We start from the raw sequence: 16,254 nt of genomic DNA, 5'->3' as shown, positions 1-16,254 counted from the left end.
TTTTTCTTTTTTTTTTTTTACTGTAAATGAGTCAGCAAAGAAATGGTTACTCTGCATAAAAGTCAGTGAGCCCTGAGTCATTATAGCCTTCATAATTCCGAACCTCTAGAGTATGGAAGAGTTCAGAGTCCTTGTGTGTTACCATGTTTTAGTGCAAGGTTATCCTACAGAGACACATAGCATAGTTGTTATCCTTTTATCTTTCCTCAAGGGAAACCTACTGCCCAGTTCCTTTTTTGGCCCATTACTAAGAATCCTTGCTCAAATAAACAGTGTCCCAAATGAACACATAAGAAACTACCTTTTACATGAATGACCGCTACCAAAACCAGTCCGCGTGCTGTCCCTGCTGGGCCGAAAATCTCTTTTGAACTTAGTAGGGATTTTGTTGAAAGAAGGTAAGCAGGCATAATAAACAAATAATGAGCCAATGCGTATTTCACATTCTTAAGTTACCTTAGACTACAGTGTTGCATCTTCACTCAACATAAAAGAAACAAACAAACAAACAAACAAACAAAGACAGAGAAAGAAAGAAAAAATAAACAAACAAACAAAGCCAGAGAAAAAGAAAGAAAGAAAAAACAAACAAAGACAGAGAGAAAGAAAGAAATCAGTTTTAAAATAATATTTAAGAGCAGTTTTAAAAGAACAGCTGTATATATATATATATATATATATATATATATATCATGAGCATTGCTGCTCTTGGACTTTGGAGTCTGCATTGAGCTGAATGACAAACGAAAACTCTCACTGCTGGTTCAGCTGGTGAACAGTTTGACATTTAGAATTGTGTAGCGGCCTCCAGTGGTAAATAAGTGTGTTGCATTGCGTGTTCTCAAAAATTACAAGCGTAACTGAGAATGAATGAGCTAAAAAGTTCTCAGTGGCTTCTTACGTGAACAAATGGCAAAATATGCACTAGTTTATTTCTATATTTATGTTCATTAATATTTCAATCCTTTGGAATGCTTATTTTTGACAATATGTAGCCTAATCATTGGATTTTTTTCTTCTTCTTTTCTCTGTTTCATAGTTTATTAAGTTTTCTTTTCTTTTCTTCAGTTCAGACTATTTTATATTTCAGACTACATTGTTATTATTATTACTCTCACAGTCTATCTCTTATAACCTATTTTAAACATTTTAAGCTTTCTTCATCTTATGACTGTCTGACTAATTGCTTGATAAACTTACCCACCCCCATTTCGGAAGTTTCAATGGGTAGAAGTTTTTACTTAAAGATGTTTGCTCCTCCTCAACCCCGAACCAACCCCCTTATTAAAACAACTCCAAAAGCCTGCCCGGTGAAAAGAGTCTTACACATGTATTGCTCACAGGAAGCACACACTTACAGCATCTGGAAAAATTTAGTCGCAGAAAAGGACAGTTCACTACTCAAACCTGTACGCTTGGGGAAAAAACTTTAATGAGGTAACTACATCTTCAGTCACCAACACTGACTACTGTTGGATTCCTTTTTTCTTCTATGAGCTGACATCGTCAATATTAACTGCCAAGGTGATCCAACACACCTCAATACATCAAACTGATGCCAACTATTTATAATCAATGTAGGCTATTGGAAGAGGCGAGAAACTTGAATGTGTTCATTCGTTTTATTGGAAATGTGGATATTGCACACCTTTGCAATTCAAAGCAAAGAGTTTTTGATGCTCCATGAGCGTCTCTAATTTTCCCCCAAAAACGTTTATGGAAACGTTTGTACAGTTTGTGGTGCTGTGCACAGAGCCTCGTTGGACAGCATCCTTGTTACATTGACGGGACATCTCAACATAGCCGCTCCAAGGTATGATACATCATTTAGTGCATAGCTGTTTCATTCTTACAGAAACACATTTATTCTGTCAGATTTAAAGTTATCTTTCCATAAATTATGTTGTTGTTTGTTGTTTTTCAGTCACAAGTGCAGATACATTTGATTGAATGGAGTTTGCGATATAAAAACACGTGTCATTTTTTCAGGGCCCCGCAAGTTGTAGCCTATTATTTATTTTTATAATCTTTCTGAGTAAAAAGACTCAACAGCACAGTTCGGAAGGAGATGAGTACATATAGTAGAATATTTCCAAAATATAGTAGGATTATAAACAAAGATGAATACTTTATTGAAATGTGGAAATTTGTCTGATGTTTCATCATGCATATTATTAATCTTCTCAATTGACTGCCTTTGATCTCCACAGCATCCGTACGACAAATCATGTTTCTTTGCCTGGTTTCACGATTTAATCGATACTTCAACTTGACAGAGTTCAAATTAAACATTTAGATGAGCGTGTATATTTATATTTCTGTAAACCAGCCTCTGACCCATCTGACCAATAGCAAAGCAGGACAGCTATCGCGCGCAAAGCTCGTAAAAAAAAATTGCGTCATGGTGACGCAATTTAACAATAATGGTTAAATACGTTTTTACTACCCCAGGACCGGTAATAAGCATTAATAACACAGTAGCGCAGTTGTGGCTAACATGTTTGAACTTAAAATTAATTAATTCATACTTAAAATAATGTTTTAGATTCTAGTTCTAGGTTGTTGTTTTTTTAAAGAGAGGTTTACTGGTTTTCATCTCATCTCCTAATTTCCTCTCTCTTTCATTGTTATAGTAATATAATCATAGGCTACTCCTGAATTGCTAACCATATATTATTACTTTATAATTGTCATCTCTGTATAATTTGATGACAAATTTGCTCATCATTAGCACTTTGTAAATATTGCATGTTGGTAAGGCATAACAACTCCAATGCAAAACAAAGGCTATGTCCACATTATTCTGGACACATTTGAAAATTGTGTTTTTGTTTTCGAAGCTCTCTGTCCACACTGCTGTTTTCAAGAATAAAACCTATGAAAACTCTTAAATCCCCTTACTGCGCATGCAAAAAATAAAATCACCATTCCATGTATGGTCTGAAACACAATTGCCTCATGTTCCGTCACCGGACAGTAATTCCAATTAAACTTCTTGTCGCCTTTAAAGGAATGCAATGTGAAGATTATAACATTTATCTTTAAATGACGATATCAAAGTGAATAACAGGAACTACACCACTGCTACAACATTGTCCGCCATCTTGATTGTTTTGGGTTGAATGGATCACATGACTGCATCACATGACATCAAATACATCATCGTTTTCAGATATCTCTGTGTTTCCACTGTCCACACTACAACACGAAGACAGCATTTTCAAATGTATCCACATGAGAGAGCGCTTTCGAAAAGCTCAGTTTTCACTTCAGTGTAAACGGAAGGCCAAAATGTTGAGAAAAAGAACTACAGTTCGCCCTCAAGGCACTTATAACAACTTGTGAAAATGCAGTCACAGCCACATCATTCCCTTTCTAAAAGTCTCAACCATTATGAAAACCAGAGCTTTTCAGGTCTGTAGGTTAGGTCGTTTTGAAACAATACCAAACATGTTCCTTATTAGCTCTTACAGTAAAGTTTAAGAGTGCTGGAAGGTGGAAACTGTGCAGGAAGCATGGGTTGAGTCCTGCACTAATCCAGGCAGAAGCTTGAACAGCAGCAAACATGGTGGTCATAATGTTTGACAAGGCCACACCACAGATCTTTTGCAGAGTGATGGATGTTTCACAGTGCCTGTGGTTGAATAGTTCATTTGGGAGGCGTCTGCGGCTGTTCCCAAGTTCCCAGATTCCCCACCATCTCAGCTGGGAGAACAGAACCACCCACCAAGGAGAAGCAGAAGCTTCCTCCAAATCTTGTAAATACACTGGTGTATCTTAGAAGGGCTATGCAAGCAACAAGGCAATGTCTCTATTGTCTCAGTGTCATGAATGCAGGAGCAACAGATGACTAGGCTTTGCTTAATTTACTTATTTACTGTGAAATGATCCTCTGTTGCTATACATATTCATGCACTACTCCAAGGATTACTCCCTACTTTCCTAACCATTTCCCCCAAAAGGAGAGTTAAGCTATGAGCAATGGATTTACTGCCACATAAAGACTGTCTAGTGGGTCATTCACAAGTTATTGTGTTTCAAATTAAGCTTTGTCTAAAGAAAGCTCCTCCAAATATGAAGATAATGATCAGCATGTCAGCAGTAAACTTACATGATCTTCCAACCCCAGGTTGAGGTATAGTATCAAAATCCTCTCTAAATTAATATTTAGAGATGGCCAACAGTGGCCTTTAAAATGTAAATCTACTGTCCTAACCTCTTTCCTCCCCACTGACCAATGATTGATAAGAATAGGCCCTTACTTTATCTAAAACAAGCATCAACTCATTTTGTGGTGGTGTTTAGTGGGCTTTGCAGGCCTAGTTCCTTTTCGACTATTGCAAATTAACAATTGATGCATTGTAATATTTCATCTACATTCAAAGCTAGAGTTTTTCCCTCTGAGGATAATCTCATTCTTCAGTGATCCACCCTGCTCTGTAACTCCTCCCTGCCCTGCTGGATTATAGGCAGATATGCACAGATCATATATACTATTCACATGAACTCACAAACAACTAGTAATGCAAAAACTATTGTTATTCCACAGATTTTACAATAACACATAATGTAAGACAAATGACCATATTTCAGTCACTTAGACAAAATGGATTTATATAGGGTTGAATGTGGTTGATATACATTGAACCCAGTGATGTCAGATGTTTAACACACAGACACACACAAATTTATTTTTCTATCATAGTGGGAAATTTCAATTACTTCTTTTGTTTTTTGCCCTTTCACAAACATTTTCACATTTTTTACATATTCATTAAGGGGATAGTTCACCCCAAAATGTGAAATTCTGTCATCATTTACTCACCCTCATGTTTTTCCACACCCGTTTGACGCTTCTGTGGACCACAAAATGAGATGTTAGGCTGAATATTAGCCTTGGTCCCCATTCACTTTTATTCCATCTTTTTAATTTTTTCCAGACAATGAGAATGAATGGTCACTGGGACTGTACATTCTGCCTAACATTGCCTTTTGTGTTCCATGGACAAAATAAATTTGAAGTTAATGATGACAGAATTTTCATTTATGTGTAAACTAAAACATTTAGACATTGTTTATGTGTTTATTAAGCCATTCGCATAATTTGGTTAGTCCATGCTGTGTATGTTGTACTATCCATGAGGGTAGATTTGGTCCCTAAAGTGTTGTCAAAGCCTGACACACACACACACACACACGCACACACACCATCTCATCTAGGGCTTATCTAAGAGCACACCCCCATTCATAACAAAACAAGCCAATCTGCGCATGTTAAACCTTCATCCTGGGAGACAAAATTTGCGTAAACACAAGAAATTACATATTTCACAAAGACAGCAACATTTCGGATTTCACGCATGACCATGATAAGTCTCTGTGTCCTTTAAGGTGTTGGTTACATTTGTCATGTCAGCAGTCTTAGAACTTTTAAATGAGCCATTTGGGTTCATGTAGAGTTTAAAGTGTGATTTGAAAGCAGGGTTGGGATACCCCAAGAGCAGGACATGCGTTTCAGACATGAACACCTCATGCTCTACTTAATCCACATGTCTATGTGGATGAGGTGGGGTTTGGAAAGTGCTAGGGCCTGTGTCAAGGGCCTTGTAAATGTGCAGAATGACGTTAAAGGCTGTGACACGTGCCAGTTAGACTTGCGCTGTGCTGGAGTCCATCAAATCAGCCACCCTACTGGCCATTTACAGCAAAGCCAAAACAACTTCATAATCTAAATAGAGGGGACAGAATGAAAATCAGCCTGTGAGTGATAAAAAAGATAAGGGATTTTATTGTTGAGAGTCGATAAACCAAAATGCAGTCATTAAAGCATTTGTTCATCCAAAAATGAAAGTTCTGTCATCATTTACTCACCCTCATGTTGTTCCAAACCCCCTCATGTTGTCACACTTCCAGGAGATGTTAGGCAGAATGTTCAGTCTCAATCATCATTCACTTTCATAGCATATTTTTTCTGTATCATTGAAAGTGCAACTGCAGATATTGTTGACTTTTTTATGACAAATTGCTTGTTCTATTACTCATTTTGTGTCGATTTGGATAAAACCATCTGGTAAATGACTAAATGTAAAATGTATATGAATGGAGGTTGAGACTGAACATCCTGCCTAATGTTTGCCTTTGTGTTCCACTGAAGAAACAAAGTCAAAGTGGTTTGGAACAACATGAGCGTGATTAAATGATAATATAATTAAACATTTTCTGTGAACTATTCCTTTTAAACAATGGTCATCTTTAGCAGTAATAAGAAGAGGGTCTTTAGTATAGCCCTCTGAAATCTAAATTTCACTGTTCATGTGTTCCCACGGAGATATAAACAGATGATGTCAGAGGGTGGTGCTGCACACTCGTGTCTGCCAAGCAGATGGGGAACTGCATTAGTTAGGAAACTTGGAACAAATGGTCACAGAGACCGTTCAGATATTCAGGACAGGAGGAAAAGGAATGAAATACGACGCTGTCTGAAATATACTGCTGCTTATGCAGCGAGAACAGATGCATGCATTTAATGCTTGCATCCAGTACTAAAGTTTTCCCCACTGTTATGTCCTCACATCCACTTTAATTTAATTTATTCTGTATGTGCTGTCTGTGTAGTTGTTCTTCTCTATTATGAACTTAAAGGTGCCCCAGAAGAATTTGGATACTTAAACCACACTTAAAAATGTATACATTTTATTGCATTAGATAACAAAATATCAAAGCAAGTGCCATTTTGTTCAAGAAAGCTAGCACAAGCACACTTTTTAAGCAGAACATGTCATTTGTTGGGTTTACAAAAGTCTTTTTTTTGTTGGGACACTTTATGATTGTCAAATGTTAGTGGAAAATGTTCATAATAAATATGATGAACTACATCTGTGTGAACTTTTGAGGAACTGACTTTCTTGTGAGAAAAGCTCCAGTTAATAATTTTTTTTTTTCAAATGCCCCATGGTTTGATATTTCGTTTCTATTACAATGCAATACATACATTTTTAAGTGGGGCTTTGTAAGTGTCCAAATACTTTTGAATACATTGTATTTTGTACAATAATGGCAAATCATGATATTCACTTCTCAATATCTTGTTATTTTTTAGATGAGATGTGATAAAGCGGTCACCTACCTAAGGATTGTCGGAACAACATTTTTTGGCATTTCGCTGCTTGTGGGAATCTCTACTGCCTACATCATGGGGTACAAACTCATAACAACTGCGGGCAACTACTTGTCCTTTGGTCTTTATGGGGCAATTCTAGTTGTTCACCTCATCATCCAGAGCTTGTTTGCTCTGTTGGAACACAGAAACATGAAACGTTCCCTGGAAACCCCGATCAAACTCAACAAATCACTGGCCCTTTGCATCGCTGCCTATCAAGAGGATCCAAACTACCTGAAAAAGTGTTTAATATCTGTGAAGAGGCTCACCTACCCTGGGATAAAGGTCATCATGGTTATCGATGGCAATAATGATGAAGACAACTATATGATGGAGATCTTTCAGGACATCCTGGGCCGGGATAAGGCAGCCACGTATGTGTGGAAAAGCAACTTCCACCATCGAGGGCCAGAGGAAAGCGAGGAATCATATGCTGAGAGTCTGCAGCACATATCTCGCCTTGTACTCAATAATAAGTGTGTGTGCATCATGCAGAAGTGGGGCGGGAAGAGAGAGGTCATGTACACTGCCTTCAAAGCCCTGGGAAGAAGTGCTGACTACGTACAGGTGAGTCTCTCTCTCTCTCACGTTCTCTTTCTATCTCGGGCATTACAGTCCTGCCTAGCCAAATACATGGGGGCAACACGGGCAGTCTGTACAAAGACGCTTTTGTGACTCCTTAAGTGGATGCTAGACTGGAGCATGCAGTACACTGAGGGTGAGGAAAGTAAATTCCTGTTTAACACTGATGCTGTTCATTGAAGGACTGCTGTGGGAAATCATTCGCATATCCTAGGGCTATTTTTGCCACTTCCAGAGAGATAACTTGTATTTTCCATGCCATCTTAGATTATAGCACATTATGGTTAGCTCATGACCTTTATCAGTTATTAAGCTCAAGCGAATGTTTCACATAAAATGTTCATGTGGCATATATAAGTGAATCAGCTAAGGCCCTGCTCTGTGGAGATTAAAATTTATTCTAAACATGTTAATGCTGTATAGATACTGAATATTATGAGCTTCAACTAAGGAGACTAATGAATTAAGTGAATTTTATAGTGGCTTTACAGTATAAACAAATCACACCACAATACCACAATACAGCGCTGTTTGCACTGTTCTGTTTTATGGTTTCTATGTAAACATGCTCTAGACAGATGCCTTTTATCAACTTAAAATTAATTTGAAGAAACCTGCAGTCTTTTGTATTCGTTGCACTGCATCTAGCTTTTTTAAATGCAAGATATGCTTCAGCTATTTGTAATACAGTGTCTGCCTGGTGATTTATCAGCAAGACTGTAGAGATAACATTTATTTTTGGAGACCCTCTTCAGTAATTCACACATCCGCTTTGTGCAGTGGACTTAAGATTTAGGAAAGATTCAAGCCAAGCTTGAAGCCTAAAGAAAACTAATTCATGAGAAAAGGTAAACCCTTAGCTTTCAATCACTGGAAATCATGTAAGATGCCTTTGCAGACTGTACTAATCATGTTATTTTACCCACAGGCAACTAATGAGATCCCTGACCTTTGCTCTGAGTGTAGAGCCCTAATTGTGTTTAACTTATCACTGATCTGGCTACCAGGCGTGTGGTTATTCTTACTGTGGGGTTTAGTTGTAAAACAGAGTGGCATTAAAGGTGCTGTAAGCTATTTCAGCTCTTCTACTTCCACGAGTCCCATGCCGTTGAATTAGCCACGCCTCCTCTTTCCAAAACCCTGTACCCACCCCAAAGACAACACATTAGCTTTATTGTGACGTCATGCAGAACAGTTGTTTAAAATAACGACATTAAAACAGAGTCCTCAACAGAAAATCGTTACAACATAGCAACATGACTTACAAATGGCAGTAAGTCTCAATAATTTGCTGCAACTACAATACTATGCAAGCGTGCAAAATGATTGACATTTGATGTTTACAGAGTCTAGAGCTGTCACAGAGACTGGTGAGATATCTTACGACACTTATTTCATTAATATATTTCAGGGAATAGGAAATGTTTTTGCATACATTTCCATGAAAAAATCACTTACGGCACCTTTAACCTAAAATGGCTTTCCCAGCGAGATAAATTCTTGGCAACGTTCACTTGCTTAAAGCTTCACAAAAGCTTTGCCATCTTACTAAACAGTTACACCATTTTTGCACTCTGTATTTCAGCGAGAAATAATTGTTCACTAACCACCTACAATCCAATTTAAAGGTGCTGAATGCTCAGAAAGAGCTCTGTGTCATATTTAAGTTAGGTAATTGTCATTCTCTTAAGGATAAAAACGTCTCCTTTCTATAGATCCTTTTTATAGATGAAGCCTTATGTACAAAAGTTTTCGCTGTTTGCCTGATGCAATTATCGCTGTACTACTAGGCAGTAAATTTTATTTTATTTAAGAGATGTTCGTGTACAGTTTTATTGAACATGGCAGCAGCAGTTTATTAAATGATGGAGTAGAGAGTTACTACCAGGTATATATACAGAAACACATGACAAGTACACTTTCAGTATTTTAAAGAGCTGATTCAGGTGTTTGGATCACAGAGGTGGAGTAATGCTCAGCAAAGTATGATAGATCGCAGTGGTCCTTTGCATCCTCTTCAACCTAGCACTCCGAACCAACTCGCAAGATAAAGAATTGCACCAAAAAATCTGTGTTCAGCACAGATTTTGTGAACCAATTTGCAAATGGTGTGTTGTGTTATCAGTGAATCATTTTTATTGAATTCTCAGCATTTGAACACTTGACAAAATCTCTACCAATCATTAAACAAAATTAACTCATGTTTGATGAGTCTAAATTACTGGCTCTAAAACTTAGCCTGTAAGCCAAAGCTTACTGAATAATATGCCATCAGGGGATCAATGTACTTTTCTCAACAAATTCAGCTGAATGTTTGATTCATTTTGACCACCTGACCAAACAAAGACAATCTGTTTTTTATGGATTTGATTTGGGGAAGTAATGTTTACATCATGGTCTTTGCAAAGATAAATCTCTTTGAAGGAACACATCATTTCAATGATCATTTGAGTCGTCTTGTAGCTTGTTGAATAATGTAATGCCTGAGTACATGTGGTTCAGATGAAGACACTGATAGATTTTTTTTATATTTTATCTTATTTTGTTCTAAAAATCTTTCAATGACTATAAGATAAAATGCATCACTGCAGACATTTTCATACAGTATTTCAAAGGACAAAACAACACAACAGTAACTATTTGAATGTAAATAATTGTACTAAGTAATTTCTTAATTTCAAAAGAAGTAACATTATACAATATATATATATATATATGCACTGTATATATTAAGCAGCACGCATAATGTTTATCTTGTGTCTTTATTCAGGTATGTGACTCAGACACCATGTTGGATCCAGCCTCCTCAGTGGAGATGGTTAAGGTTCTAGAGGAAGATCCCATGGTCGGTGGAGTAGGTGGAGATGTACAGGTATGTTTTTTTTTTTTTGCCATTTTTCATACATGACTTTTACTTTACCCTAACATTATCAAGTAGTCATATGACATATAATAATTATATGAGAACAGCATAAAAACCTCAACTCTGTAGACCCACCTCAAGGTCCAACTATGCACTATGTTGCGAAAAGCAATTCGCTTAAAATTATTTTCATGTGTCTGAATACATAAGCCAGACATATGGTGTATCGTTTGAAAGTTTAGAATCTGAACTTTTCATAAATAACCAGCACTTCTGTATTCGTGTTACTTAAAATAACAGAATAAGGCCTGAAAAATTCACATCGCAAATCAGCACCACCTAGAGGTCATGTGCTAGAAATATTAATATGACTATAAAAGTTTTTCAAGTAGCACTTAATTAAACATCATATATCAAATTAAAGCTCTCATTCTCAGTAATGTGACTGTTCAGTTTATTTTGTTGCCCTGATACCACATCTCGTATCTTTGTAAGCCCCAAATAGCTAAAAGAAATGATATCTGCTTTGACCTTAGGCAGTTTTCTAAAATATTTGCCATTTTTAACTTGTTTGTGAGCTTGCTTGTGTGAATAATCCAATGTTATATCTTAGATACCCAGAACAAAATATGCTGTCCAGCAAAAAAGCATGCTAAACAAATATATGTTATCGACTATTGATTTTATATAGCATTGCAAAGAGGAGGATCTTAGCATTCTAATGACAACTAGATTGAGCTTCTAGTCCAGTCAGAGGCCGAGATATTATATGAAACAATGAGCTTGGTGCATGAAATTAAAATTACACTGCATGTCTATGCACGTGCACATCTGTTAGGGCTAAAATACGTTAGAGCACCACCTAAATTTTAGATCCGCATTTTGTGATGGAAGGTGATAGAGGAAAACTTATTTTTTCTAGTACGTCCACCATCTAGTGGAATAAAATAAGACATTTTGGAGGGGGGCGTGAACTGCACCAGAATTACATGCTTACAACTTTAGGTAAAAAAAAAAAAAAAGTATTAGAAGAATTTTTAGCAATTAGTTTGAAAATTAAGTACGTTTAAATAGTGAGCTTTTAAATTTGAGTGTAAAAAAAAAAAACGGCAGCCTAAAAATGCCCTAGAGTTGAAGAGGTTAAACCAGCCTAAAGTGGTTAGCTGTCACCCAGCCTAGCCAAGGTGAGACACTTATCAGCTGGTCAGACTGAGAGACCAGCTGACAAACCAACCAGCTTAATACAATGCTGCCCAGACTTAGAGATCAGAGAAACCAGCAAATTAAGACCAACATTCCAGGCTAGTTTAAGATGTTTTGTATTCAGCAGGGGAATATCTGAAAATTCTGTAAATATCAAAAATTCAGGATCCGATTTTTTTCCCTTAAGCTGAAAGGATATTGCAATGATAACTGTTGTAATACAGTACAAAAACGTACTGTTCATGGGTCACACAAGCAACAGCTGCAATGACTTGAAAATCACTGTAACATCTTTATTAAGTGCTGCCCTTTTGGATAAAGTACTCAAAGGACCACCCTGTTTTTGGTGTGGAGGAGTGAAGGCAAATTGATTAAGTCAGCTATTAGGTTGTTTAACGTCTACTTAAATATTTCACACCAGTCTTTCCATATGGTTTTCAGCAGAGGTGGGGGACTCAAGTTACATGACTTGACTCAAGTCTGACTCGAGTCGCAAATATAAGGACTTGTGACTTGCTTGACTTAATGAAGAAAATGACTTGACTTTGCATTGAGAACCAGCGACTCAAGACTTGACTTGACTTGACCCGACATTGCCTCTAAAAGTGTGTGCCTTTTCTAAAAATTCTCAACAGTCAACAATATACCGTAACCCTTTGTTGACAATATAAAAACATAACAAGCAGATTTGCAGTCACAACACTTTATTTAAAATGTGACAAGTAGTATAAAATATACAGAATGACTTGTGATGAAATCCAAGTGTTCTCATAGTGATTATGACTTCTGAAGATTTTAACTAAAGCCCTTGAATTCAATACCTTTGACTATTTTATATAAATGTATCACTGAAGGGAATTGATTGTCTTCAGAAAAGTTTTGATATAATTTTCGTTTCATCTTACTTCCGTATAATGCCTAATAAATTATTGTTTGTAAGTGCAGGGCTGCTTTGTGTACAGGCATTACCAGGGTAACAGCTATATTTCTGCTGCATAAGTGCCACTTACTGTTAGAGAGCAAATTTTCATTTTCATTCAGGCTGTCTGCTGTTTTTCTTAGATCAATGTGAAAATCTGACTGCATTTTTACACAGCATACATGCAATGTTATACATTTTAACTGGTTAAATCTAAAAATCTTAACAATTCAGATAATAAGGTATCTAGAAGAATTCACAGTATTTTTAAGTGCCCACGATAAAAATACAGTGCATGTTATTTAACGCAATTTACTATTATATATATAATATATATGGTATAACACATTACTGTTATACAATTCATGCAAAAAAAAATTATGTAAAGATATGTATATAAGCTCATCTTTTCAGAGCAAAAATAAATATTTATTTAAAAAATGTACCTCTTTATTTTAGTACTGTGGCTTGACTCGACTTGACTTGAAACTCATCAGGACTCAATTTGACTTGCTTGAGGTGATTCACTGACTTGACTTGCTTGTCTGCACTGCACTTGAGACTTGACTCAAGACTTAATGGTTAAGACTTGTGAACATGTGTGACTTGCTCCCACCTCTGGTTTTCAGATGTCAACAGAAATGCATATTACTGTGCTTCCTGTACAAAGAACCTTTAGATCTTGACTAGGTTCTCACAGTTCTTTAGAAATTCTGTCTGCACTCTACGTTCTATATCCATATATGCATCAATGTAGCATATGACCAAGAAATGCATATATGTATACTGTAGTATATTTTGAACTACAGACCTTTTGATTTTAAAATTCTGTATGTAAATCTCTCCCTCTAGATTCTGAACAAATATGAATCGTGGGTCTCCTTCCTCAGCAGTGTAAGGTATTGGATGGCGTTCAACATTGAAAGAGCTTGCCAATCATATTTTGGGTGTGTTCAGTGTATCAGCGGGCCCTTGGGGATGTACAGGAACTCCCTGCTTCATGAGTTCTTAGAAGACTGGTACAATCAGACATTCATGGGAAGCCACTGTAGTTTTGGCGATGACCGCCATCTGACCAACCGAGTTCTGAGCCTGGGATATGCCACAAAATATACTGCTCGCTCTAAGTGCTTGACTGAGACACCTATCACTTACCTACGCTGGCTCAACCAGCAGACCCGCTGGAGTAAATCGTATTTTAGGGAGTGGCTTTACAACTCATTGTGGTTCCACAAGCATCACTTGTGGATGACCTATGAAGCCGTCATCACAGGCTTCTTCCCCTTTTTTCTCATTGCCACTGCGATCCAACTCTTTTACCAGGGCAGGATCTGGAATATTCTTCTGTTTCTGCTGATCGTTCAGGGGGTGGCGCTCATCAAGTCCTCCTTTGCCAGTTGCCTCCGTGGAAACATTGTCATGGTTTTCATGTCCTTTTACTCAGTGTTATACATGTCAAGTCTGCTTCCGGCAAAGATGTTTGCAATAGCCACAATCAACAAATCTGGATGGGGAACGTCTGGACGGAAGACCGTTGTGGTTAATTTCATTGGGTTTGTTCCAATCTCAGTTTGGTTCACAATCCTTTTTTTTGGCTTTATTTATACAATAATCCAAGAAACGCGAAAACCCTTCCCAGAGTCTGAAAAAATTGTTTTAATCATTGGTGCAATTGCATATGCCAGCTATTGGGTTGTGTTTTTGACTTTGTATGTGGTTCTTATAATGAAGTGTGGCAAGAGGAAGAAAGGACAACAGTATGATATGGTTCTTGATGTATAGTATTTACCCCATTGCCCCTCCCCCTTTTCTACGTTTACATTATAAACAATCTCAGTCTGCTTTCTAAAGTCGGGCTTTCCACAGGTGAAAGGAAGTGACACCTCAAGGAGACATCTTTGCTGCTGCGACTGATACTAAGTATATTCCTTTGAAGTGATAAAGGACGTTAGAATAATGTTCAAACTTTTGATGTGAGCTTTGACACTTTTAGTATGCTACCACCAAATGACAACTTCTTTGCACTTTCACGTTCACTCTAAATATGCACAATGCTTGATAGAACTCAAATACCTCAGTGGTTATATGTTAACCACTTTGTGCTAAGTGTATTGTGTGAGTGACTGGGATAGAGTAAGATCTTTTTTTCAATTTTCCCAAGTAATTTATGATTTTGACATTAGTTTGTTTTATATATACACACCGATCAGCCACAACATTAAAACCACCTGTCTAATATTGTGTAGCTCCCACTCGTGCTGACAAAACTGCGCCATCCCGCTATCGCTTCTATTCTTCACACAAAAATAGAGTGGTTATCTGAGTTACCATTGACTTTGTCAATTCAAACCAGTCTGGCCATTCTCTGTTGAACTCTCTCATCAACAAGGCATTCCTCCACCCTCATAACTGCCCCTCACTGGATGCTTTTTGTTTTTGGCACCATTCTGAGTAAACTCTAAAGACTGTTGTACATGAAAATCTCAGGTCATCAGCACTTACAGAAATACTCAAACCAGCTCATCTCGCAGAATGCAATTCTGAGATGCAGGTTGGCGCTGTTGTTGCGGCACGAGGGGGAGCTACACAATATTAGGCAGGTGGTTTTAATGTTGTGGCTGATCGGTGTGTATACATGTGTATATATATTTATACATATATATATATATATATATATATATATATATATATATATATATATATATATATACAGTATATTCTGTATGTATGCATTTTTAGATTTAAATCTAAAACTGGACTTCTGAGTATTTTATTGTGCTGTACTTTGTATTTGCATAATGTATTGTATTGCCTTCAATTTTAGTTTATCCACCAAAGATACTCTATTTTTCACTAATTGTTAAGTATGAGCAAATGCAAAATTTGTGCATTTAACTGCTAGGACAATGACATTTCTTTCTGACCAAAATGTGAAATTAAGAAGCTGGATTTGCCTCTGTGATGACAACAGAAAAAGGCAAATCTTGGGATGAGAAGAGCAATGAACCTTCGTTATTATAAGTGTTAGGTGGAGAGAAGATCAGTTTATTTATACACTATGGTTTATCGCTTTTCTACCTGGTTTATGGTAAAATGTTTTGTATTATGAAATTATAATTTGCTGTTTCAGTTTAATGTTTTGAATTTTCCTGTCAAATTACTGACAGTCCCACACATTATATGCATGTGTCATTGGAATATGATAAATCAGAGATAAGAATGCTATGCAAATTCTGTACAGAGTGAGTCCAAAGCATTTGCACAAAACCGAGGCACAAAATGCCTTTTGTGATTGTAATTATTTCATACAACCTTGTGTCATCCATCAGTGTCCAACAGCTTTCCAGTAATGCCATCTTAATTTCCAATTTCCCATTCCCAAGGGATACCCTGCCTTCATTTACCAGTGAAGCCGGTTTCAGTTGCCAGCAATGTTAAATGGATAGTTAACAAATTTTTTTTATAAATTCCTTCATCATTTGTTGTTCCAAACCCATATGTCTTTCTCTCTTCTATGGAACACAAAAG

General features: G+C 36.9%; 1 protein-coding gene across 2 annotated transcripts; it reads left to right on the top strand.

The window, feature by feature from the left end:
* The first annotated feature begins 1,342 nt into the window (after positions 1–1,342).
* On the top strand, positions 1,343–15,347 carry has2 (hyaluronan synthase 2). 2 transcript variants are annotated; one of them, XM_052144392.1, is made up of 4 exons: positions 1,343–1,813; positions 7,100–7,726; positions 10,512–10,613; positions 13,579–15,347. In XM_052144392.1, the coding sequence occupies exons 2-4, from the start codon at positions 7,100–7,102 to the stop codon at positions 14,506–14,508; spliced, it is 1,659 nt and encodes a 552-aa protein (XP_052000352.1). In that variant the 5' UTR covers positions 1,343–1,813; the 3' UTR covers positions 14,509–15,347. The 2 variants fall into 2 exon arrangements, with proteins under 2 accessions (XP_052000352.1, XP_052000353.1); XM_052144393.1 differs by having other exon boundaries at positions 1,429–1,437.
* Positions 15,348–16,254: the final 907 nt, after the last annotated feature.

This window comes from Xyrauchen texanus, chromosome 15, assembly GCF_025860055.1.
Source record: "Xyrauchen texanus isolate HMW12.3.18 chromosome 15, RBS_HiC_50CHRs, whole genome shotgun sequence".
NCBI lineage: Eukaryota > Metazoa > Chordata > Actinopteri > Cypriniformes > Catostomidae > Xyrauchen > Xyrauchen texanus.
The sequence above is the reverse complement of the archived record's forward strand: the minus strand, read 5'-3'. Positions and strand labels throughout refer to the sequence as shown.

Coding starts and splice junctions, on each gene's coding strand:
- has2 (XM_052144392.1), top strand. CDS start 7,100: ATGAGATGTGATAAAGCGGTCACCTACCTAAGGATTGTCGGAACAACA. Junction 7,727..10,511: donor GAAGTGCTGACTACGTACAG/GTGAGTCTCTCT, acceptor GTCTTTATTCAG/GTATGTGACTCAGACACCAT. Junction 10,614..13,578: donor GAGTAGGTGGAGATGTACAG/GTATGTTTTTTT, acceptor CTCTCCCTCTAG/ATTCTGAACAAATATGAATC.